Source organism: Solea solea, chromosome 4 (assembly GCF_958295425.1).
Source record: "Solea solea chromosome 4, fSolSol10.1, whole genome shotgun sequence".
Classification (NCBI taxonomy): domain Eukaryota; kingdom Metazoa; phylum Chordata; class Actinopteri; order Pleuronectiformes; family Soleidae; genus Solea; species Solea solea.
This window is the reverse complement of record NC_081137.1, coordinates 10,278,999-10,306,534: the sequence shown is the minus strand read 5'-3', so window position 1 is coordinate 10,306,534 and position 27,536 is coordinate 10,278,999. Positions and strand designations below refer to the sequence as shown.

At 38.0% G+C, this 27,536-nt stretch overlaps 1 protein-coding gene across 3 annotated transcripts in view; it reads right to left on the bottom strand.

Annotated features, from left to right (window-relative positions):
- npas2 (neuronal PAS domain protein 2) overlaps positions 1-27,536 on the bottom strand; it is a 55,165-nt gene that overhangs the window by 14,943 nt on the left and 12,686 nt on the right. Inside the window, exons 1-3 of one of the 3 annotated variants that reach the window (XM_058627004.1) lie at positions 9,774-10,344; positions 976-1,172; positions 271-327 (exon numbers count right to left, since the gene is read on the bottom strand). In XM_058627004.1, coding sequence (XP_058482987.1) covers positions 271-327; positions 976-1,031 — 113 coding nt within the window. In that variant the 5' untranslated portion in view covers positions 1,032-1,172; positions 9,774-10,344. Of the gene's footprint in view, positions 1-270; positions 328-975; positions 1,173-9,773; positions 10,345-27,536 lie in introns of those variants that run through there. The other 2 variants (XM_058627002.1, XM_058627003.1) reach the window with 2 other exon arrangements.

Sequence of the window (27,536 nt, the reverse complement as noted above, 5' to 3'; positions counted from 1 at the left end):
ATTACAATTATAATAACTTTAATCTCAAATGGTTCTCAAATAGTCTTTAATTTTTATAGAATTTATACTTAATGATGAAAGTGAACACATGTATATTTAATATGATTAAATATCCCCCAAACAATCCATCCATGACTGAAAGAGCAGAGACAGAAATTTACGTTGTAAGTAGTAAATGAGTATAAACCTAAATGTTCTGTATTTAAAATTGTACAAATACATACTACCTGCAATGTCAGAGATATATAAGGTGAAAAAATGTGTGAGTACCTTTTTGCCCTGTCTTTCTCATCCTCATCAATCAAGTCGTCCATGCAGCTGCTGGTGCTGAAAAACAGAATGGTACAAGTTCAACATGATGTTACAGTCACCCATCACTATCAAAAACACACATATATTATCTGGACAGCACAGTAGACTTTAATGTTAATGTGCAATAACTGGTCCATTAATGGCAGTAGACATAAAGAGAAAGCAATAAAACAAATATATATACTGTATATATATATATATATATATATATATATATATATACATGTACTGTCTGACTGTGTCTGACAAGATGGTATAAAATGTGTTCCTTAAAGGCAAATCACTTTTGCTGCTGCTGCTGCTGCTGCACTCACATACATGCCGCTTTAATGTTTGATGGTGGGCGTGTCAGTCATATCTGACTTCATGGCAAGTCGCTTGTGCTGCTAAACCGGTATCACTGTGGTGTCTGATATTGTTGGGTTCTTGTTGTACCTTGACCAAGAGCTTCAGTTGGATAGTGTACTGTTAAAGCTTAAAGTCTACTAAACCGTGAAACCACTAGTTTCAGGTATAAACCAGTGTATATGGGTATCTAGTTATATTGCACTTTAACTAGTGCAACACTGGATAACAATGTGCACCATATACAGTAGAATACACAAAGTAGTACACATGCTGAAGACGGTCCACATGAGATAGCAAAATTGATGTGATACTCACTCCCATTCCCCGTGGGCGGACGAGCAGGGGACACCAAAGTCAGAGAGGTTGTCCATATTCACACCCTTTCCCAACCAGGCACTTTCTGAAGTCTTCTGAGTCCCATCCGAGCTCCTTGTCCAAACACTGTTCTGGAAAATTCTACAGCAGACCAGCTGCCCACCACTGCCACCAAGATAGCAGAGAAACACCAAATCCTGTCAACACAGATAAACCAATTTCAGCAAACTTGTGTTTGTTCACATCATTTAAGTAGATCTGCTTTAGGAAAATACACAAGACATTTCATGTCTAAAAAAAACCTGTCTTTTTTTTTTTACTTAATTACTGTGTGAGGTCTATTGCACAGAAGGGGACATAAAATGACACCTGATGAAGCCAGCTCCTGCAAACGAATGAATCACAAAACAACATTTGATTTGACCTTATTACAGTTATTAATGACATATCTGCATAAAGTTCAAACCTCACAAAATCTGCTTTTTTTCTTAATGTGGATCGTGTTAGTCAGCCAACACAGTTTGAAATACAAGAACAGAGAGCAGCCTTATTATTATTAGCCTACCATTATGTTCCAGTAGAAATGCAATACACACACAAGCATGTCTCTTTCACCTTAATTAGAACACTATGTGGTTTTGTGTTGTGGCTAAACTTCACCTCATTAATAAACCATGCCGAAGTTGTAACTACAGTTGGAGCATAATGAGAGTTCAGGAAGTCGTCAACAAGTGGCCTCAGGGAAATTACCAATCATTGCATTTTCCATCATTTTCATGTCAAAGGAGACCCATTATCAAAAGAGAAACACTGCAAAATGGAAATGAGAGAAAAGAATTATGAATAATGTGAATAATAATTACTAGAATGTTATTGGTCTGTCCTCTCACTAACTAAAGGAAACTACATTGAGCTGATCATTTTTGTCATTTTGCAATCAATTCTAATAATGAAACTGAGGTATTTCATGGTAAAAATAATAATATAATATAATAATAATATAATATATTATTTGTATCATGGGATCTGGATCCATATTGGTTTTAATACTTAACTTCATGTAACTATATGCAGACTAGAAAAGTTATGTTTCAAATGACACATTATTTCAGAATGAATTTGACATCACATACATAAGACATATAACACAATGCATATTATACAATTAATAAACCACAATGTTGTTACACCTGTGACATATTGTACATATACTACATCTATTTTGTTTTTACATTTTACTTTCCTTTCAAATGATATAATTTGATTTAAAATAATATTGTATTATAATATTATATGACTAGCTGTGGATCAGTGGTAGAGGGGGATGTCTTCCAACTCTAGGGTCAAGGGTTGTATACCTTGCTCCTCTAATTTACATGCTAATATGGCCCTGCATGAAAGCTGCTACAATTAGTCGACATTATCCACCAGACCCAGGATTTTAGCAATATTAAATAAACTGCTGTGCACTACAGGAAAAAGAACGATAAAGACTTTTGCTCGCCTCAACTTTTCTCAGTATCTGCGACTCACTCAACCTGGCCCACTGACCCACACATTGAGAAACACTGCTATAGCAGTCATACCACACTCTTTATCTAAACCAGTCATGCGCGGTCTTTTTCTCGAGGGACCCTTATCTTTACGGTTGTATACATTGTGGAGCACCCCAAGCGCAAAAAACAGGAGGGAATCTTTTACATCCGATATTTTGATTCCAACATAGAAGTCGAACATACTGAATACAATTCAGAACACATACTTTTCTGTAGATATTTCCCTGTGTAAGACCCATTAATTCACATGGAAAACCTTAAAGGTGTGTACATGCATTGGCGGAGCTGCATGTTGCAGCTGAATATCTCTCACCTCCTCTTCCCCCTATAGATGTGTTGGAGAAACTATGTAGCCTTCAGTTAGCATCAAAACTTTAGTTTGTCATTGTGGGCTTTTGTAAAAAAAAACATGGTGGTCCAAAATTGCCGCCTCCATTAGGTGACTCAACTTCTGACATAATTATTTCCAGTTTCTGCCAAATGAAAATAATTGCACATCAAAAAAATCTGAGTGATCTTACATATATAAATTATTACATCATTAAAATCAAAAGGGTTTTTATGACCCTGTGGATCTTTGGGGCCCCTTAGTACGGATCAGGGCCCCTCTGGTTGGGAACCTCTGGCCTAAACAGTGGTTTTGTCCATATGACCAAATGGTGATATTTTGTTAATAGTTGGAAAATGTGTTGGATCTTTACTATACAGAACTATAATCACAAACTATCTGTCTGTGACACTATATAATGTGCTCTCACACTGTAATAGTTCAGGCAAACACACATTTGTATGTTGCATGAATACACACATATTGGTATGTTACACACAAACAGATAAGAGAAAGCAGTACAAGAAAAAAAAAAGATAATTTCTACTGTCAACAACAATCAACTAAGACAGGAGTTCTGTCACAGACAGAAAATGCACACTATTATTTAAAGGGGTCATGACCATTTTTAAATGAAGGAGCAAACAAACCTTGATAATCTGTTCAGGGTCAGTGACAAACAAATCTCTCAGGGAAACACAAATGCTTAATCAGAAACAGAAAATCTGCCTTTACTGCACCACTATCCACAATTCTGCCAAACTGGTTTGATTGGATTAAAGAGAAAAAACATGAAACTGAAATCTAGAAGTGGATTGATTAATCAGGCTGTCACCTGGCATTTTTTGAAGACACTAAAACTGAATTTGAATTTGAAAACAAACCAAACCTAATTTCTTTTAGTTTTTTTGGTGACCTGTTTCATGCATTTAATATTTAGTTTATGTATCTTTTTTAGTCAAATACTGTTTATAATTACACTGCAATAAACAGAAGATTAGTGTTGTTCAATTTTTTTTTTATTATTTGTTATCATGAAACAGTTATATTTTATGACATGGAGGAGATTAACAAATTAATCAACATTTGTAACTGAATTTAAACTTTTAAGTAATCGAAATATAATTCCCGATGGACTGCATCAGTCAGCTCAGCCACACTGTGTAAAATGAAACCTCACATATCAGCCTGTATTCTTTTAATGTATTGAGGTTAAACCACACCTTTCAAGGTTAACTGCTAGAAAACACCCGAGTCTGGTTACACATGTGTCCTCAGGTATTTAAAGCCTTTAGCCAGCAACCTGAACTCCTGGCAGAAGTCAGTACACAGGTTCAAGTTCAAGACCAAACTGTCTTTGTAAATAGTCTGTAAAAAAAAGAAAAGAGAAGACTATGACTTCCTTACCGCAAATAAACTTCTGTTGAAGAGACTTAGTGAAGGTAATGCATTCTTTCTATTAATAAAATCATTTTAAGTTTAAATGAGAAAAGACTGTCACCCATACCCTTGATTTACAAGACAATGCTTGGGTTCACCAGTTTAATGGTTACATCTAGTGTTGCATTTCAAATAATCTCATAAAGATTAAAACTTCCTGTATTGCTACGTGTTGTCTTTGCCTTTTGGCGTATAGTCTTTTAACAAATTCATTTAGGTCAATAAGTATTGGAGAGTGCTGTTGGCCAGAAACCTTTTATCTCCATATTTCAACTTTTCAACTGTTTTTCTAACGTATTTCAATTTTTTTTTTCGAAAAAAAATTGGCGTCAACGAAATAATTTCATCCCCGTCATCATTGATGAAAACAACACTGATTGCTACCAATCCGCAATTATTAAACCTCCCTGATAATCTGACATTAAAGGGATAGTTACAGAGTGGGAGTGAAGTATTGTTTTTGGTGGCTCTGTGTGTCCGCGCACTTGTGCACAATAGGAGCAACAGAATCCAACAGAGGCTTGTTAGAATTTGTGATAGACACACACGTTGCCCAAGAAGTTTGAGCCTGAACATGCAACCTTCTGATCTGGAGTCAGACGCTCTACCGTTGCGCCACAGAGTCTGTAACACATACAGGCCGACAGAGGCTTGTTGCATGAATGGGGTGAAGTCTGCCATCTCTGATTGCCTTGTTCAGGTTTGTTTTAAGGTGTGGTTGTAGAGGTACTCTTAAACTGTGTTTCCATCACAATACAGTTCGATTTGGTATAGTACATTAGCACAGAACACTGTTGTGTGATATGATGACAGTTAATCCAAACCTAAGTGTGTCAATTAGTCAATGATGGATTATAGCACTGGTGGATGGATTATTACAGGTGATAGTGTCAGTAACTTTATACTGACAACAGCTTGTAGAGGGCATTGGCACAGATGTTGATGACAGATCCTTTTCCTGCAGCTGTCTAAGACAAACTAGCTTTTACATCAGTGCCTGAGGTGAGGCTGGCACGTCTGTCAGTGTCAACACATTATGATGGCATAATGATAACACGGCACACAGTCACACATAAACAAACAGTTCTCTTTCACGCTTTACATAGCACATAAACTGTGACTTTCTACGTCAGTGCTTAGAACTGCTTAAGCAGTGTTTACTGTTTATCTTTGATCTCCAATAAACCCACAGACCAAAGAAAACATTGGCTGATGATCTTTATCATATTTGGCATGAGGTGTGTCATTATACTGCCCATAATGTACAGTACAAACTACAGCCGTAACACCCTGCAGACACAGTTTATTCATAATTCAACTGGATTTTTATTTGCCTTTCTTTCTGTATTTCTTAAAGTGAGAAGCTGTTAGACATTGTACAATTAAATGTAAATCACAATAGCAATGTATGGGTATATTAAGCCATTATGGGCGATACCCCACACCAAGTATATTGAGTTTTGCTTCAATAGTCTGATGAATAAACGTTAGCTTCTCATGTCAGGTGCCATATTCAGGTTTAAAATATTTTGTGTAGATAATGTAGCTTTAACTTTAAACTTTAAAACTTTAAACTTTAACTTTAAACTTTAAACTTTAACTTATATATATTTCTCGTCAAAAATCACCACAGTGCCACTGATGCTTTCATCCCCTAAATCAATTACTAGGGATGAGCATAAATACGCGACTATTGATTTGATTACAAAAGTTGATCATTAATGCGACTATTCTTAGTTTTATTAAAGATACCAAAATGAAAAATGTATTAAGAGGGATTCAAAAACAAAACTCCAATAGCTAACTTATTTGAGATGCATCTATTAGTGCATGTGTTTTTTTTTAAGATTTTAAGATGTTTCTTAAATGCATCTTGAAGCTGCTCTTCAAAGATCAACACGCTGTACACCCTGTAGAAGTGAGGAGATTTATCAAGGTCTTTGAATGCATCTCATTGACTGCTCATCTTAGTCCAATATTCTGTGAACCCTGCATTACTTTTACTAGCTCTCATGTGCTGGATTTTGGATAGCTGAGTAGCACTTTTGCTTGAAATGCCTATTTCTATCCATTACTCAGCAATAATTTTTAACTTTTGAAATTCAAGCACATGGGATGATGTGACATTAGCCACTTGCATAGAGGCACCTTGAATCATGTTTTCAGTTGATTATTACAGCTGACATGTTCAGTTCCAAATTGGGCTGAATAATTAATCATTTTCAAATCAAAATGACAGTTTGAAAAAAAATGCAATTAGTGAATCACAAAGCCTGCAATTAAGTCATTTTATGTCATTGTTAGGGCTGCAACAATCAAAGAATTGATTAACTGACTAATACATGAATTATTATTTTGATGATCAATTCATTGGTTTTCAAGGTAAACTAATGAATAAATAGAAATAATACATGTGCTGCCTCTTGCCCAGGTTGTCATTGTTAATGAGAATTGGTTCTCAACTGACTTACCTGGTTAAATAAAGGTAAAATACATACATACTTATAAATGAATGTCCATTACATACAAACCAAATGACCAAATGTCAAATTAGTCCAAACTATGCTGATTAAGTACATCAGTTCCCATGACTCTCTCTGTGTTTCTCAGTATAGCAGGGTTTTCTTGTGTCATCATTGCAACATTGCTGCACTGTGAGTGACGCAGTTTACACTGAAAATGCCAAAATGCACCCACAAAAAGTTTAAGAATTGGATTCTACTGCTAAAAACAATCATGGATGCTCAGCAGGATTGTATAATCAATGTTGGCTTTTCATGGTTAAATTAACTTGTTTTATATTAAAATCCTCAATAGTCTGGTGAATAAACTGTAGAATACACGTACATGCGTATTGATTCACACACTGACTGTTTCTATAAAAAGAAAACGTTATCCTTGACAACAACTCTTCATCAAAGCAGAAATGTTCATCTCGGTGACTCATATCACTGATTTATAATGACTGAAAAAGGATAAACCCAGCAAATATCACTCATATCTCAGATACTAGCAACAGAGACTGTAGCTGCAGCAGGCCTTGTCTAAACCACAGTATCCAAACCATAAAAATGCACAAACCACATTAGACCGCATGCAAACCCCATGACAGCATCTGTACGGTCTTCAAACTGTCTTTAAACTGGGTTAGCTGTAAACAATGACATAATTAATGGTTGGTTGATGATTATTTAGTAATGCAATACTGAACAAAATTTAAAGAACAAAACATGCACATCTTGTGAAATAGCAGTTGAGTGCTTGACTTTGTTAGAGCGAAACATATAAATCAATAAATTCCCCCAAACTGAACTCCTTCATTGACAAATAATAAGCAGATATCAATAGCCGTTCAATATGACATGTATATTTGTCCTTTTTTAGTGATATTTCCCTGTAGTGCTACAGCAAATAAACACAAAATAAACCAGGTGAGAAACAGCTTTGTGCTGTCTTTCTGTAAGCCAACAACATTCTTTAAATTTTACTGTGGCATTCCAGTAAGAGAGCTGGCTGTGTTTTGTTTACGTGCTGATGGATGTTGGCTTCTGTCTTACCTAACTCCAGAGGCTGGGTTACTACTCTCTGCCACATTTATCTGGTTGTGAGGAGACAGGTTAGGTGTCAGGTAGTATTAACAAGGCATGGACAAGATTGGTTTCATCCAAAGACAAAATATCTTTTCATTAACTGTGCTTAGTTGCATTTTATAATTGGTCAAATCATTATCTTTATTTACGTAAGATGTGCATTTTTATTTGATTATTCACTTCATTATAAAAAGTCAAAACAGTTACTGTTACTATTCACAACTAAAAAATATGGAAAAAAAATGTTTTATCTGGGATTTGCATTCATCAGAACAAATGTTTCTACTCCAGTCATTTACAGTAGTTAGTGGACTTCATGTGTTTGCAGAACAACACAAATGTCACAGTTTCCATAACTTTATTAACAATTTTAATAATTGTTGCCTTATTAACAGTGCTGCTAGCGTTAGAAAATCAAAACTGCTCAGTAGAGTGGGATGGAATTAAAAACTCCCTGAAAGTAAAATACTGTCAACACTGTCAAGCCCAACATACTTTCTAAAATCATTAGCCAGAAACACAAGTCTGTCAACCTGATCAGGATACAGATATTTATGAATCAGCTTACACAGAGTTGCTGTTGCACCCAATGTCTTTCCACCAAAGGCAGAGGTTTTAATTCACCAAAGATCGGTGTCTTCCTCTGAACATCTTGTTTCTACACAATGCTGTGGCTAAGCACTGTCATATGATGTGGCAGGAAACCTTATGTGCACCCTCTGGTGGACTTTAAGGGGTACTACTTAAATAGGCCTGTATAAAATTGCAGCATTTAAATTGTGTAATTACATTTTGAATGTGAACTTTCCATCTTATGGTCAAAATGACAACAAATTTTAAATAAAAAGTGACAGCCCTATACGACATTAGCCACCGACAATATCTTGAAAATGTTTTTTGCTGTTTTATGTCGTTTGACCTTTTCTGACAGTAAAGTGAAGTTTGTAAACTCTCTCTCTCTCTCACTCACACACACACTCAACCATACTGCTCACTGGTGGGGCAAGCACCACTAGTATATAATATCCACTTTCTCACACACCTGCATACACCTATACAGGAACATTCTACAGCGCAGCATCATAATCGAGATGCGCATTTAGTTATACAGCACTGAATATCATTCAGCAATCAACCCCCCACGCCACTAGGGTTCTAGTGATTTCAGGTGCAAGGGATGCTCAGGAAACAGCAAACACTTCTATTGGCAACATCACCTAAGAAAGAAAAACACCGGGAGGGCAAAGAGTGCACTCAATGACCCTTCAACTCCACACTATGTACATAGTAAATAAGTAATTGTGCCACTTCAGGGTCAAACAGAGGAAATCGAAAAATAAAGAAAAAGACAAACAAAATGTCAGCTGCAAACGAGAAAAATCTCAACAGGTCTTGAGAAGAAGAAGAAGGAGAAAAGAGAGGCTAAGCCAGAGAAATGTTAACTAAGCTGCCAGGTTAGGTAACATCAGCCTGACCTAAGAAATGCTGCTGGGAAATCATTTAAGGGTTTTTTCTTCTTCAGTGACATTCAACCATTTTGATATGAGGCCAGAAAAGAGAAAACATCCTTGCAGTGTTTTTATTGCCATAAATGTAATCAGCAATGGTTACAGCGAGGCGGAGGAAATAGGTTATTTCACTGTTGTAATAACCAGGACACTTGATGACTGAGTGAGAGCTGGGCACACACACGCACGCACACGCACACACACACACACACTAGAGTAGAAAATGATTTACTCGGTATTGACAGTGGCGGCTCTTGTGTACGATTACAAACTACTTTGATAGAGAAAAAGAAGAACTTTGACGATACAGCGACATTTTCTGACAACACTGACGCTACACTCAGAGCTTTAAATAAATGAAAGCGCAGTCACATACCTTGAAAACGGCTCCCGCGCAGAAAACACACACACTTCAGCGTTTAACTTTAATCCTTTCTGCCATGTTTCTTTTTGTTATCTTTTTAAAAAAGGAGGAAAGTAGAACATAGTAGCGGAGAGCAGCTAGCAGCTCCAGCGTCTGACTGAGTGACAGGAGGCGACAGGAGGCGAAGCCTTCTATTGAATAACCAGGTCTAGAAGTGAATAAGGTGCTGTTGTGAATCTCCGCTGAGCAGTCTCTCTTCTTCAACAACATAACATAGTGGCTAATGTCGTATGTCGTGCTCGGTTCGCTTGTGTCCGTGTGTTTTTCCAGCCTCCGGACTCCAACATCCTCCTCCTCCACTGCTGCTGCTGCCACATACAGGCTTGTAAACAGCAGTGAGAGGCTGAGGAGAGAAAAGTAGGTCAGCTGGTAGCTCAATACTGGGCTAACGACGGCAACAGCGACGGTAGAAAAAGCAACAGCAGAGAAGAGAGAGACCCTGAGTGAGTGAATGAGTAAGTGAGTGAGTGAGTGGAGGGGGACACACACACGCTAATCGTTAACACGTGCTTAATTCATACTCTGGCAATAACTGCGCACTACCTGTCATTACAACAATCACGCTGTGGTTGTGTAACGCACTTGTCTCACTGTGAGTGGTAGACACGAGGAAGCCAGGTCAGAAGAAAGCGGTGGACACAAGCGTGATTAAAAACGGGTGATTTTTTTTTTCTAATTTGCATTTATTTATTTGTTTATATATATATTTTTTTATTCAATTTATTATTATTATTTTTTTATCCTTTTTTTTGGGGGGGGGGGGGGTCATACCTACTGGTCATACAGTAAACACTACTATTCAATAATACACTACATTATTACACTAACACTACTATTGGAACAATGGTTGTCTGAATCTGTTGACAAACCTGTCATCTGTTGACTCTTCATGTCAATTCACCCAAATTATTTTATACAGGGATACTTTATACTTTAAAGAACATCACACAAATCGAGTGAGGAAAAATACCACAAAAAACCCTGTACATGAAAAAATGGGAGAAACCTCAGGAAGAGCCACAGAGAATTTTTACAGACAACGTAAAGGTAACTACGGTGGCCCTGAAGGTTGTGTTTTGTGATATGTTGTCATGTTTTGTGAAATGTTGTTGTGTTTTGTGAAATGTTTTTGTGTTTTGTGAAATGTTGTGTTTTGTGAAATGTTGTTGTGTTTTGTGAAATGTTGTGTTTTTTGAAATGCTGTTGTGTTTTGTGAAATGTTTTTGTGTTTTGTGAAATGTTGTTGCGTTTTGTGAAATGTTGTGTTTTGTTAAATGTTGTGTTTTGTGAAATGTTGTTGCGTTTTGTGAAATGTTGTTGCATTTTGTGAAATGTTGTTGCGTTTTGTGAAATGTTGTTGCATTTTGTAAAATGTTGCGTTTTGTGAAATGTCTAATTGTGAAATGTCATGTTTTGTGAAATGTTGTTGTGTTTTGTGAAATGTGGTTGTTTTTACTGTAATGTTGTTGTGTTTTCTGAAATGTTTTGACCTTCAGGGGCACCGTAGATAACAAACTACCTGACCAAATTTGCTGTTGCAGACTGTAATGCCTGGACTTTGGATGCAGGGCGAGAGCTTCACCGCTATGCGGCGTGTCTGCCGCATCTCCCCCACACCGCTGAAATGTTTATGTCTTTAGTTTCTAATTTATCTCTTGACAGAAAACATCACGTGATTTACTCAGATGGACAAAGAGAATCCTTCACCCTTCACTTGATATACTGTAATTATTACAGCTGCTAAATGGCTTTATAAATATGATATATATGTTTTCCACGCATTCACATTCAACCTGTACACTTAAAAATGTCAGTTTTATGTAATGTTGCAGGTAGAATCTCAATATCATTGTCATCATTATCTTTCCTCTGCCTTTTTTTTGCTGGAAACCGTGCATGTCATGCGTGACATGCAACACAGGCTAATATGGGTGCCGAAATTAAAAACATGATGGAACGCAGCAGCGACACACGTGTATGATGGGAATTGGGCTTAACAGCTAACATCTGTTGTTACAGAGTACAGCACCTAATTTTAAAAACTCTTTGGGTATAAGCGCTTCTTAGAATTATATTGTGTTAATAAAAGGGGCAATTTCGATGGGAAACACGTAGAAACAAAGTCAAAGAAACTTCTAATAATAATTTTCAGAAGGCTGTACACTACGCGGTGAAAGGCTGCCCTCCATAGTTCAAAGTTCCCGATCACATCTTTGAGTTTATAATTAACTATCTGGCTCTAGTACAGTAGCATGGTCATGATGAACTGTTTCGGATAGCATACACTCAAACTAAACACCTGGACAGACACCAACAACCAAACAAAAGACATGTTGGTATTTGTCACTACATACAACATGGAGGCAGAAAACATAAAGCACATTATAAAAAGAAATTGGGTTATAATTAAAAGTGACAATAAACTCAGACAGATGATTCCTGTACCATCATCAGTTTTAAGAGACGCTCCACCCTACAGGATAAACTGGTTCAGAACTTTCCTCCACCCAACGACCAAATAACATGGTTAGGACCTAAACTCAAGGGATGTTACAAATGCAATCACTGAATGAAATGCAGATGAAGAACTAAACAGATTTTGAATCACAAAAATAATTCACAATTGCCCCTTTGTCAATGTGCTCCTGTGACGAGTGATCGTTTGCCATCTTTAAGAAGTGGGTCCTCATGTGGAAAGTTTGGTAAACACTGGGTTATACCCTTTTTACTCCACCGACACATGTCCAAATGTGAGATTCCTATTATTGGAATTATCTGTTTGACATCCTGATGGAGGCTTGAGGTAGAAATGCATATTTATTAAACGGTTTAACCCTTAGAACACAAAGCATGTTGATTGCTTTTTTCCATTACTATGTTCAAACATACAGTATACAGAGTTTATAAAAATGTGCAATATAGAGTGTCTTATAATTTTTTTTCAGCACAACTTAGGTAATTTGATTAAAAAAAAGTAATTTTCACCAACTATATACATTTTTTTTAAAACCTGAATATGTGACCTATAAACACCCCCCCCCCCCCCCCCCCCAGGATATCCATATAAGGAGTTGTGTATTAATCCCACGGCAAATTACTATGGATGCACCTGAAGCACAGATCCATGCCGCGTGAGCACTAAGGGTAAACATGTCCATGCCACTACTTTATATTCAAGGCATTACGTTTTGAATAGATCAGTCAGGTATTCTCACCACATATAAACAATGTGATATCAAGATGTAATTTTTGCATTTGTTATTTAATAAAAAAAGTCTTGAAGAAAAAAACAGCAAATGTGTATCTCCCTCAACTCATCTGTGAGTCCTGACTCAGTCGCTGGGAAACAGGAGATGTTTGATGTCCAGCTAATCTGGTCTGAGCTCCTTCACTGTTTCAAAACAACATGGCTTCACTTTTAGCAACTTAACAGAATTTTCTTTCTTTATCTAAATTCTGTTCTTCATGTCTCTTCCCCTCCCCCTCCCCGTTTCTCTAAACAAGGCTGTTTACATCAATATCCTGCACGACTTAAAACTTTAATGTTGTTTGTGACCTCCTGTCTGCTATAAATAAATTCATACTAAAGACTACTGGCATTTAGCTCAGTACAGTGGCATATTTATTTATGGCATTTTCATAAGTAAATGCTTCACACACTGCACATGCATCGAGCATGACCTCGGCCTGGTGGAGGTCAGGGTAAATTTTGTCCTCCCTTGTCAACAAGACAGAGCTGCCAATGATTACTCTTCACTCCACTAGCAAGAAAGCTGAGGGCTTTTGTTTTTGCCCTCAAGTACTTCCCCATGCACTTCCTATGCCTTGTTTTTTTTGTTTTTTTTTACAACTTCCTGGTTTCAGCTTAAGTCCCAAATGTGGGTCAGCAGTGTGCATGACTAATTTCAAGAGCTCATAATGGACGTGCCTGCAGTGTTGTTGTGTAAGGAACTGAACCATACTGTAAGTTAGGTTTCCATTAATCTTGAGTAACAATTCACAATTGAGTTTCCTGATTTCTAAGAGTCATTCTTTATTTCCTGAATCTATTTCCACTCATTTGCAAATGTATTTTTATCAATATGCCACCTTTTCCACCCCCAACCATAAAAGCTTTTATGCAATATTTCAAGACTTTTTAAATTTTTTTGTGTTTCCAAAGTTGTAAAAAGTCAGGTTCACTAAAAAACATTCACAGCTAACGGCTATGCTAACAGCCAGAAGATGAATGTGTGTCTTAGCATTGCACCAGAACTGATGCTGTCATTTGTAATGTTGACAAAGATGAAGCATAAGAAGCAGAAAAATAACGCGTTCATCCATGTCTGCTCTGTGTCTAATGTGTGTCTCTGCGTGTCTGCTGCTTTTGGCGTGTGCTCTTCTCCCCACACCACAAATATGATTTTGACTTCACATTCTGATTTATCTCTGACAGTAAACTGTGAAAAATGTTTTTCATGTATTCAAATTCAGCCTGGACACTAAAACTACAGTGAGAGGTGTCAGTTTCACTGTAATTACGCTGGTAGAATGTCAATATCACTATCAACAGACCTTCTCTCAGTATAGTTTTGCTGTGAACTGTGCATTTAATGCATGAATATTAGGCAAGACACTGCAACTCAAAATTAGACACACCTGATTGTGAAAACTCTAATCTGTTAACATGAGCGCCGCAATTAAAAACATGACCGAACGCAGCAGCAACACACAGGCAAGGCATCCGGTGTGAACCAGACTTTATGCTGAGCAGAGCAGAAGCCAATTAAACCCAACATCCATTGCATATTATTTTGACTCAGGAGTGAATGCCAATTAAATACATAATATTTTTTATATATTATGAATACAGGAATAGTCTGGTAAAGTCAGACTATTCATTATAACACAGTAGTTTATGAAAAAAATAATAGTAAAATCTTCATTCTGCACCTTTTTATTGACTAAAAATGTCAACCATGTTACAGTTCAGCCAGACTAAACACATTGAGGCCACCAGGAACCACACAGTAAATCACAATATATTTTTTAAAAGTAACTATGGCAACTAAAAGGTGTTGCTGAAATGTAGCAGGCCAGGTTGCAGCATACACAGTACAGTATAGATAATCAGGCTGCCGTTTGCTCTCACATTGCAGTCAACCATCAGAGTGAGCACTGGGTAACCACAGACTAGGGGAAAAAATCCATTAAGACATCAGGAATGATGAGGTGTAGTTACTGTACCCTCCCAAATGAGGAAATTACTGGTATGACAAAACCCAACAGCATCAATTATATGGAAACTGTTTGGATATTATGAAAATGACTCAACTCAGACACGACACAAAATACATGCTTTTGGTCAGAGTAAATTAGGACTGGAAAAACAATTCCATTCAGTCACCTGGAAATGTATGAACAAGTATGGAATTACACCTAACACTTTTTCCACCATGGCTCCACCAAAGGAATAATTATTCTTGTCGATGTTTGTGGTTTCTTAAAAAAAAAAAAAAAAAAAAAAAAAAAAATTCACAGTTGATGTAAATAAAATCAATAGTTTTGACACAGTGGTCTCTCTTATACCACTACCACTACGAATGTGTTCATATTTGGTGCCCAGCAGAAACATTCAGATTCTCTTTATTTACCTCACAAAACACAAGTTAATTTCTATATTTTGTCAAGTCAAGTCAACTAAATTATATTTATATAGCCAAGCATCACAAACACAACTTGCCTCGAAGGGCTTTACAGTCTGTACAGCAAGTGACACCCACTGTCCTTAGACCCTCACATTGAGTGAGGAAAAAATGGGAGAAACCTCAGGAAGAGCCACAGAGGAAGGATCCCTCTCCCAGGATGGACAGACAGTAGGTGTCACATGTACAGAAGTTCTGCAGATTACATACAAAACATCACATTTACAACGAGAGGAAAGAGAAGAAGCTAAAGACTAGGAGCATTCCAAAAATGAATAACATTAATGAAAATGATCATCATCACTATTATCCTCATCATCTTGTCCAGGGTGTGACATGCCACTTAACACCATCTGGGGTTCCACTTCCTCATGTGACCCTCAGAAAAGTTGTAAAATAACCCATATTTGGATGTTCTCCCCATGGGTTAAGTCCCAAATCCTTTGCTTTTCTCTCACAGTCTGGATGTTCAGGCAAGGATGATTGGTAAATCTAAGACCTAGTCCACATGTAGGTGGGTATTTTTGAAAATTGAGGTTTTCCTCCCTCAGCTTTTTAAATAATGATGTTCACACACACTGAATCATTTTAGGAGAAACCGCACAATGTTTTTATCCCATCAGGTTTTTATCCACATGGAACTGGAAAAACTGGTCCCTAGGTTTCGTTTATACAACCAATAAGCAATTTTGGGGAAAAAACAACGTAATAGCCCCACCTCTCTTACTCTTGCATTCGCTGCCACCATCTTTGTTGTCTTCGTCCTGGGTCTATACACAGCGTGCAAGCTTTATGCACATGCTCCAAGTCTTAGTCTCCATATTTTTGTGGCAGCGTTACAGCACAGTTAATGCAAGATAGCCTTAGCACCTTAGCAGCGACTGACGCCAACATACCAAACGCAAATTTTCCTGTTATGCTGCACCATTTGCTAAACTATTTGTGCATTTTTGGAATAGCAAAGTGCTCTTACATAAAAAGAACAGTAAGAACAAAGAATGAATGAAAATAAACAATCAAAATTGTCTCATCTGACTCATCCAGGCACAAAATTTGTCATAATCTTTGCCATAGTTTCATGGATGCATACTCTCATTGGCTGCCACAAAGGACACAAGGAAAATAATTTGCAGATTTTAGCAATGAGAAAAAAACTCTTGCCAAAAAAAGAAAAGAAGAAGTATGACATCTTAAGAATTACGTTTAGTGCCTTATCTCTTTGCCACTCACAAGGTCCATCACAGATGATGGATGGATCAACAGTTGATGGATCAACTCATACACATTTGTAAATTTGTAAGTGTGTTATTTTGTGACTTTGGTGTTTGAAATCCTTCTTTCAGATTTACCAAAAAAAATAAATTTAACAAATGAAGCAACAGTAGACCAGCAGCTCCTACATCCCTGTGAGCTAAAAATGCTCATTTTCTCTATGGACTGTGGTGTGGGAGAGTGTGCAATTTGCAAACTTCTGGTTCCAGCTGGAGAAGGCCAATGGCGAGAGGACACATACTGTAAATTAAATTATGTCTTTTTTGTGAAGTGGCTAAAATCATTTTTTCCTCGTGTCATGTTTTTGAGTGAGCATCCCTATATCAAGCTGGTTCTACAGCACAGTCAGTATTGTTTATGTGTCAATACCTTACACACCAACATCAAGTATCCCTTTTTCCAGAAGTTGGATTTGCAAAACTGAAGCACAATTTAGGCATAGATTTGTTAACAAACAAGCAATAGTAGCACAATCTGACTTGGGTTATATTGCCTACAGATACTGAGACACACATGCTCTCATCTAATAACATGTTATTACAGCACACAGATATCAATATCCACATTGACAATAATAACTTTCCTCTCACTAGAGATTTTTCATACTTTTCTGAAGGCCAAAGCTCGTCAACTTGAGCAGCTACACAAGAAAACTGGACTCACTATTCACAAAGAGATGCACAAATCCCAGATACTACACTATAAGGACTCCATTGTTCAAGCCAAATCCAGTTACTACTCCGGCCTCAATCACACCAACCAAGGAAATACAAAGACTCTTTTCTCACTATTCACCAAACTTATCCAACCCCCTGAGCTCCTACTCCCCGTGTAGCAACACCTGCAACTCCCGAATGTTCTTCTTTAATGAAAAAATCCATCAACACCTCAGCCTAAATTCTCTGCCTCTCTCTTCCTCTGAACATCTCATCCACTGCCTGCCTCTCTCCAGTTTCCTGGTCAAATCCTGCCTCACCTCTCTGCTCCCCCACATATCTGCCATCATCCATTCATCCTTCACCACTGGAGTTTTCCATCCGCTTTCAAAACATCATCTATCACCCCAATACTAAAAAAGCCCGGTTCAGATCCCAATGACTTTAAAAACCTCCACCCCATTTCCAACCTACCCTTCATTTCCAAAATTCTAGAAACGATTGTCGCTGCTGTCACCAACTCTACAAAAAATTCCAATCTGGTTTCCGTCCCCGCCATAGCACCGAAACAGCCCTCATTAAAGTCACCAACGATCTCCTCATGGCAGCCGACTCTGGTCCTCTCTCCTTACTCATCCTCCTTGATCTGAGTGTTGCATTTGACACTATTTCTCACTCCATCCTCCTCCATAGACTATCCTCCATTGGCATTGCTCACACCCTTGACTGGTTCCACTCTTATCTCCTAGGCCACACTCAGTTCATACAACTTAAAACCTTCCGCTCAATCCCTCCCCCGTTTCATCTGGTGTGCCCCAGGGCTCTGTCCTGGGGCCCCTTCTCTTTATCATCTTCCTTCTTCCCCTTGGCAATATCCTCCGCAAGTTCAACATCCAATTTCACTGTTTCGTGGATTGACACCCAGCTCTACCTTTCTAGTAAACCCAACTCCTCACTGCCACCTTCCTCCCTCACCAATTGTATATCTGAAATAAAAGCCTGGTTCAGTTCAAATTTCTTACAATTAAACAACAATAAAACTGAAATTATTCTGATTGGCACCAAATCCAACCTTTCTAAAATTGAGAGCAAATTTTCACCTCCAAATTGAAAACTCATCAATTTCCCCCATCAAAAACCCTAGTGTAAAGTGACCTTGAGTGACAGAAAGGCGTTTTTAAATAAAATGTATCATTATTATTATTATTATTATTATTTGTTACAGAATGGTGTCATAGACTGTGCATCACAGTCTTAAAAAGAAACAGATGATGCGTAATTGGTACAAGAGTTCAAGACTACAAAGAAAGATATGAGGGCTCCATAAAGAGATAAGAGGAAACTGAAAATTCTGACCTTCAACACAAGGATCAAGCAACATGATGTCAATGAACCACACAACACATTTATATTTACCAGCCTGTCTATTCTATGACCACTTTACAACAAAGAATACTAAAGATACTAAAATTCAGAACAAAGTACATCATTTTAGTCATTCATTAACAGTTGTTCCTGCTAAGTAATTGTAACTGTAACATGAATTAATAACACATGGTAACGAGATATGTAAGTTTTAGCCAGACATATCTTTTTTCTTATTTTTTGTTATATGTTATTTTATTGTTAGTAAAAAGCTGCAAGTAACAATTATTTTCATAATCCATTTATCTGTCGGATTATTTAGTTGATTGACCAAATCATCATTCGGTCCAGAAAATGTGAAAAGCAATATGTTGATCTGTGTTTCCCAAAACTCCAAATCTCCAAATCTTCTCCACAAACCAAAATGAATCAATTTAAAGGAATTCTTTGTTATATGAGGCAAAGAAACCAGCTTTTAAGAGGCTGAAAAATCAGAGAATGTTTTGTTTCGATTATAAGATGAGTTGACAATTAATTTGGTAATCGATTAATTATCAATTCATCGTTGCAGCCCTAATTATTACTGTTATTTTTGTGACACAAGTGGTGGATTTTTCCCACCAATGTGAGGTGAACAATCATCTAAACGAGCCATCCTGTACGAGCAGCTGGCTGTGACACTACACATGGGGACCGTAAATTGCAATTCCGATGAAGCCAATGTCTAATATCTACACCATAATACAGTGTAGTATTAAATCATTATAGACTTTACTTACCTGCTCTAGAGTAAAGTCCTTACTTTTGGCACAAACATGTAAGTAGCTGTCTGCCATTATTTGGTTGTTTGAGTTTGTGTGTGACTTCCGATCAGTAGTTGTGTAGCTTTACGCAGCAGGCAGAACAACAACTTTGACAGATAATGTTGCTTCTAGAAAAACAGCTATCATAAGGCTTTAATGGAACAGGAATGTTTTGATCAGTGGCCAAATTAAAAATGTTGATGCAAAGCACGGTATAATTTTTTTCTCCTCCGCTGTGACTGAAAGCCTTAGATTTGAAGAAGCCACTGAATGGTCTGTTCACTTTCACTTTTCACTTTCACGTTTAAAATGAACCTACAGAAGATCATCCAGTACCAGAGAAGTGGCTACACTATGAAACTGCTAAGGTGATATCAGCAGCCACAGGTAAAACCACAGCTAATTATGATTAGGTGTTGTTAGTGTCTGAGTTGGTGTCACAAGTAACACAAGTATATTTGTGTTGAATTGAAAATTGTGTTATATTGCCAACCTTTATTAGATTATTTATTTATTGTTAATTATTAATAATACAAATAGCCAGAAGGGCCACACGGTGGTGTAGTGGTTAGCACTCTCGCCTTGCAGCGAGAAGACCCGGGTTCGAGCCCCGGTTGGAACAAGGGCCTTTCTGCATGGAGTTTGCATGTTCTCCCCGTGTGTGCGTGGGTTCTCTCCGGGTACTCCGGCTTCCTCCCACAGTCCAAAAACATGCAATGTGGGGATAGGTAAATTGGACACTCCAAATTGACCATAGGAGTGAGTGTGAGAGTGAATGGTTGTTTGTCTCTATCTGTGTGTGGCCCTGCGATGGACTGGCGAACTGTCCAGGGTGTACCCCGCCTATCGCCCGATGTAGCTGAGATTGGCACAGCGACCCTCTGGTAGAGGATAAAGCGGTAGATGATGACTGACTGACAAATAGCCAGAAATATGATGTTGAAGTAAAATCTACCAGAGACAAGTAAAAGAAAAGTTTATATGATTATGATTTTGGAGACACTACACTGTGATGATATTGACTCATACTCTGAATAAAAATTGGCAACATTTATGAAAAAAAACTGTTTTTTTCTAACTAGGTTAAACTAATCTAATTTTCCATTATGTAACTGTGGATTTTAGGATGTGCTCCAATGGCGCTGGTTAGCCCATCACCGCAGGTTATTGCCTTTTTATATACACAAACAAGTGTTTTGTGAAAGCTTATGAACAACCATTATCACAACACAACAAAGCCTGATTTAAAATGAGCTTCAAATGAGGGAGCTCCTCTTTCCTCTCCCCATCATCTCTTCAGATCTTTTTAGTTGACCTTCCCTCATGATATGTTCTATCACAACTGTCTCTTTTCTTGATTAGCCTTAAGCTTAAATGGCTACTTTTGACATGACCTTGGCGCGGTGTAATTGATCAGCTGCTCCCTTTTTACACACAGGCACAGGCTGCTGCTGATATAAAGGCTGATGTTCCACGTTTTTACTTGCTACAATATAACAATTACAACTGAACCCTTGAAGAAAACAAAATGCTCTATTTTCAGACTCTAGTTTGGGATGGTGTTAGGGTGACTTGCTCATATGTGGGGTGTTCTCCTACAGTTTAGTTTGGCGAAGAGCTTTGCTATGGCTCGCTAAATTGCTAACGTCGTGGCTGCTAACGTTAGCTGTGGCTGCACCCGCGACTAGGTGCTTTACACTAACGTGGTAGGCTAAACTTGAGCTGCTTTGGTGGTAAGCAAACTCTCTCTTACACAGAAGGCATATCACTTCACCTTTATTAATGGTGCCTTCGGGGCGTTTTTGAAAGGTAAACGTCATGTTCATTGGGCACAAAACTCTCACATGCTCCTCTCTGTAATCACCTCCTCACCCTGCCCTCTAAACACAATGACAGCCAATGTCCACTTCAGGGTGTGACTGACCATTGTTTTCCACCCCCAACAACTCCAGCACAAGAAGCCCAACACATAAAAACGTATTTTAAAAAAAAGCAACTTGCATACAGAAACAGTAAATTTAGAGATTAAAAATTAGATTAACGCGATTAAAAAACATAACGCGCTAAATATGACTGTAATTGGTTAATTAATTGCAATTACCTAAGTATTGGTCCGAAATTAGGTAGTCAAAATCATTGGATTGAGTCTTGATGACCACTTTTTTTTGATAGTGTTCATACAGCCTGACATGTATAACACTATCTATGTGTAACATATCTAACATATGTATAACACTATCTATGTGGGGCAAAAAAAGGAGGGAGAGTGGGGCTTTACTCGACTGCACATGAAGAGCTCTGTGATTTTTTTCAAACACTGCAAATTCCCACCGTGCAGGACCCGCTGCAGTGGTGGGCCCAGAAATGCCAGTCAATCACATGGCCAATACACAGAGACAAAAACCATTCACTAACACCCATGTCCTAGTGTCCAATTAAGCATGTTTTTGGACTGTGGGAGTACCTTGAGAAAACCCACATGGGTAGAACATGCAAACCCATTTATTGATTTATTTCAAAGATTACATTGGATATAATTAGATTTTTGGGGGTATCTCACACTGTTTTTAAATAAAAACGTAGTCATATGCATGTAGCCTTGATATCACTCTGAACTTAACTGTTGCTGTTCCAAAACCAACAAGTAAGAGATAACTACAATTCATGAAGATCTCACACATTTGACGGCATTATTCACCGTCCGCCTACACAGAGATTAGTTGTGCTCTGATATATAGGTCATGCTATTGGATAATGAGGTGACGTTTAGTGTTCGTAAGGAGACCTCACTTCACAGGAGACACTCAGTTCTGGGGTCTTTACATCTCGTACCTATTGTCCAGACTGCTCGCATATACATTGGTGGAAAACTGGATTACTTGGATAATCAGCCAGACAAGAACAATTGCCATATTGCCTCTAGCTATACTGTACATCTGTGATATCACTGTGGCCCTCTGCCGAAGCACTGACTGCCATTAATTAGACTGTCCTGCTGTTCGCTCTGTGTTCCCATGGTAACAATATGTGTATATTTCCCCCCCAACCGAGGCAGCTATATGTTCATTCAGGGAAGGACTTCCATTTTTTTCAGATCAATGTTATTTTCCAAACATTTCAAACCCTTTCTTCGTCTAATGAATATCAGTCATGTGGTAGTCAGCCCTTCTGTCTGTGCACTTTTGTCATTATAACAACTGAAACTCAGTCTTTGAACTGGGCATAAATATACTGTATGATAAAGCAGGGTCTCTCTATCACTGGATCGGGACCCACAGATGGGTCATGGGAGATTTCTTTTGGGTCCCCAAACACATTTGCTGAATTTCCCTAACCTTTTAGTTCAGATTCATGTGTCACTGATTTTAATAATGTGGATACATTGAATGCATAACTAATTTACCAAACGTGTACTGGTAATGATTTGTTTACCAATTCAAAATGATATTAGGTGTTAATGATATGGCTGTAAATGGCTTCCTAAGGAGAAGTGTGTGTATCTGCGTCATTACCTCGTTTATGAAACCCTAAAGTTTCAGAACAAACAGGTCAGCCACTGCTGAGAAAATAGTGTTTTATTGTTTTCCTGGGCTCTGCAAAGCGGATCGGCACTTCCCTATGTTGATGATGTCATCAGAAATCCTCACCACTCCTCTCACATTCAACCGCAGAAGAAGAAGAACTACTCTCGTTGTAGCTGCTGAGATGCAGAGCATCCACCGTGCCAGAGGGGGAGCTGTGTATCTGAGAGCTGGCCTACCAATTACGTCAGTTCCAGGTACCTGGCCAATCACAGGACAGTGGGAAAGCTCTCGTTGGCTGGCCAATCACATACACAGTCCACGTTCTGGGGGTGTGGTTTTGGTCTGAAACAGCGCGGCTAACGAGAGCGTCAGTGAGGAGATATTTTGATCGGCTCGTTTTGCAGCGACTAGTAGGTTTATAACCATGAAAACAAGTTAATATATGTAAGTAGACCTCCATAACTAACACATATGTGTGATACAAGCATTCTATGTCGCCTTTAATATATCATGTCAAGATAGGGAGATAATAGCAATATATTGTACAGCACTATTGAAATAAATAACTCCCTGCACATTATTGTAGATATGAAAAAAAATATGCTGGTAGATGTGAAACACTTATTTTACATAACTCATTAATAATTGCTTCCTCACTGATTCACCAAGGACAGTCCTTCAAACCCTTCAGCTTTGTCTTCCCTCAGACACATGAGAACAGCAGCAGTGAATGATGTTCCACCTGTATTATCTGAACCATGTCACAGGAAATGGTTGCTCTTTTTTCCCCTTTTTTTACATAACACCTCATCCATTCACACTGTTGGCAGGTTGAAGTTACGCAATATTTAAGTCAAGGACAATATGTACCATGTAATTCAATATAGATGGAGTAGGGGTGTGCGGTATACCGGTGTCATAGTCAGCACCGGTGTGACATTGCGCCATGATATGGATTTTGCAATACCGTCAATACCGTGATAAATCAATTGAGCGCCAATAATCTCCTAATTCTAAATAATAATGCATTACATTTTCTTCAAACGTTCAGTGGTCTGAATACCTGTCCTTATATACTGTATATCTTGTTGCAAATAAAAAAGTAAAACATATTCGGTGGTAAAAGGGGAGTGGCCAATAAATTAGCGTAACGAGCACTTGCCAGAGCTGTACACGGAGGTACGGGACAGAGTAATGAACGAAATTCGCCACCTTGACGCCTACTCGGCCACTACTGATTTATGGTCCAGCCGGACTACTGAGCCATACATTAGCCTCACCATCCACTTCATTGACAATGACTGGAAGTTGCGCAGCAGATGCCTCCAGACCGCCTTCTTCCCCGAAGACCACACCGGAGCAATAATTGCGTTTCTGACTGGTGCTTGGATGAAGCGCGTCTGATGTGCATGACAACTGACAGCGGTGCAAACATGGTGCGCGCTCTGGAAATTAATAAATATACGAGACTCGCATGTTTTGGACACAGACTGCACAACGCTATTGGTAAGTTACACTATGTAAACCTAACATTTCATATTCAGAAAATTTGTCAAGTCCTTTTCTGTTTGTATTAAAAAAAGAAAACAAAAACAAATTTAAGGCCACCACATTAGTATTGTATTGTTCGTTGTTAGTATTGTTTAGCCGTGATTCCTCTGGGGACTACAAATATCAGATTAGAATATTATTTTAAAAAAAAACCTACCAAAAAAAGTAATACCGTGATATTATACCGTCACCGTTCAAAAGATGAAAAATACCGTGATATTAATTTTAGGTCATATCGCCCACCCCTAAGATGGAGCATCGCTTCTTATAACTTTAGACCTTATCCAACAGCATAGCAGGAGACTGGGAACAAATCGATTGTTAGCCAATGTTTTCCTTATGTCCTTTTTTTCCTAAAGGGAAAAGGTCGAGGTCAGTATAGAAACAAAAATCATGTTCCCCTGCTGAGCTGTACTGTCCATCTCAACCAAACAGCAGCTGGTGGCCATGGCCAAAATATTAATGTAATGTTTGATGGTAGAGAATCTTAAGTTTCTTGGAGTTACCATCTCTTCACAGCTGGCATGGTCTGCTAACACAGTGAAAAACAGATCGTGCCACTTAACAAAAGGCTCACTTGATAAAATCTGCTCCTGCTTAAGTCTAGAATATTGTAGGAACCAACTGCTGCTTTATCTCGCTCTTAATCACACGAGAAACTGGAGTTTGTAAATTGCTCACTCTCACACACCAAAGTTCATCAAGAAAACTAGGGACTTTGGTGCAGGGAGTTTCCAAAAGCCTGTCTGATACCTTATTCCCACTGGTGGAAAAAAACTGTTTAATCCCAGGTTTAAATGGGATTATCACCAGTATTCACTCCCAGGTCAAATGACTCTGCAACGCACTTGGGTTGTCTTCAGCTTCTGCCCTTATTGACCTGGGTGAACATGTTAGTTATTAATGTTTGCAGCCGTTTGCATTAATGTTTGAAGTGAAGAACTGCCGTAGTGGAGTCATTTATGGTTATAATGTGAAACAATCTCCTTATAATTACAAAAAAAAAAACTCTTCTCACATTAAAACTACCCCTCTAATATTCTCCCCTGTGGCAGGTCTCCGCTTCCATACAATGGTAATGGAACTTTTTTTTTTTTATCCCCTAAAGTCAGTGTGAAAGAAGCTTAATTCAATTAGGTGAGCCTTTCATTAATCTGTTTTTCCTTGTGTCCCTGCTGGAAGCCACGTTGTGAGTGAGAGCAAGTGTGTCTGTGTGTCAAGGTGGTTCCTGACCCACACTGAAGGCTGTGCCAGGGACATGCACAGCTCAGTCAGCACTGAAAATGTACCTCACACATCCAAACCTGGACTATCACTTTAAAGAATCACATGCAAAGTAAACATAGACAAATTAAGAAAACAGCTATACAAATATATATTATATAAAATAGACACACACGAACATTAATTAATTCAATCATTCATTACATAACCAAAAGTTGTACTGTGTTGCAGACCTTTCAGAGCCACAATAATAACGTTTTTGTTTTTCCACAATATTTTTTTGTGTACAATTAGCTTATTCCTGTTGAGTGTTGAGTCTAACTGTACAGCTCCTTTCACTTATTCAGTGTTTACTTCCTGTGCTTAGTTGACAAAACTGGTCAATGATTTTGAGGATGCCTAACCCAAAAGTGGCTTGTAATTACACGCTCGCCACAAAGCACAACCTCGTGGTGGGTGGCTGCATCATTTCCATGACAAAGCAGACCCACAGAGCAAACTTCCTTTTACTAGGTAGACCTACTCTCAAATGTTCTCATAATCACCCTTTTTCAGATATTCTAAACCAAATTATCACCAAATGATTTCAAGCCTGTCATTGTCTGATGCTGCTGCTCAGGAAAAGATGCAATTACCTAAGGCAGTGTGTGGGCAAAATACGTGGGTCACAGTTGTAGGGCAAGGGTGGAAAGGGCAGCTCAGCTCTTTCTTTGTGATTCTATTGTAGGAAACGTCTTTGATTCACTTCCTACCTTTGGAAGTGCATCGATTGTTTGAGCTAATAACCAGCATAATATCATCATTATGATTTGATCAGTAAAACCAAAAGCTCTCTCTCTCTCTCTCTCTCCCTCTGTGTCGCTCTCTCATGCTCAGACTCTAAAATGAAGTAGCCTTTTGCACGCAGTCAAAAAATATCTTCATTCCTAACTATTGCAATGTTTTTCCCTTATTATGAAACTCTGCCATCTGTACTAAAGCACACACATCTCTCTTTTTAGATTCATGGTTTTTCTGAAAGAAAACACAGACAACAGACAAGTAGCTGAACACTGAATTGCACTATAGGACCATATGTCTAATTTTATGGCAATGTAATTTATTTCCTTTTATGTGTTTATTAGACATTTGTAGACCTGTTTAAACTGATATCACATAATAATCACCAATAAAGGATGCGGGCAAATTCAAAAGTTTTGGGGCAAATCAACATTAAACAAATCTTATTGACCCATTTCACCATCTGTAATACAGACCTGAGATTAGACTTAATAATTGATCAATATTTTATTACCTGCAAAACCAGTCATAAGAAACAGACAAAGACCATAAAATCATCATCCTCAGTGTTTTATACATACTCATTCATTCAGTTAGACGATAAGATATATTCAGCATGGTCTGTGACTCTTCACCTCAGACACTACATTAATAAGAAAATGGTTTTGTGAATAAAGATGGTATATTCTTTTCACCTTTTGAAAGAAAAAGTACTGAACATATAATTGACACAGGAGTCACATGAAAAACAAAAAAAGCATTCAGAGAATGCAGACCTCTGCACAGACCTCCTAAATCTGTCAGCATTATTACTAGACTTTACTAGAATTACATACAAAACCTTTTTCTTAATCCA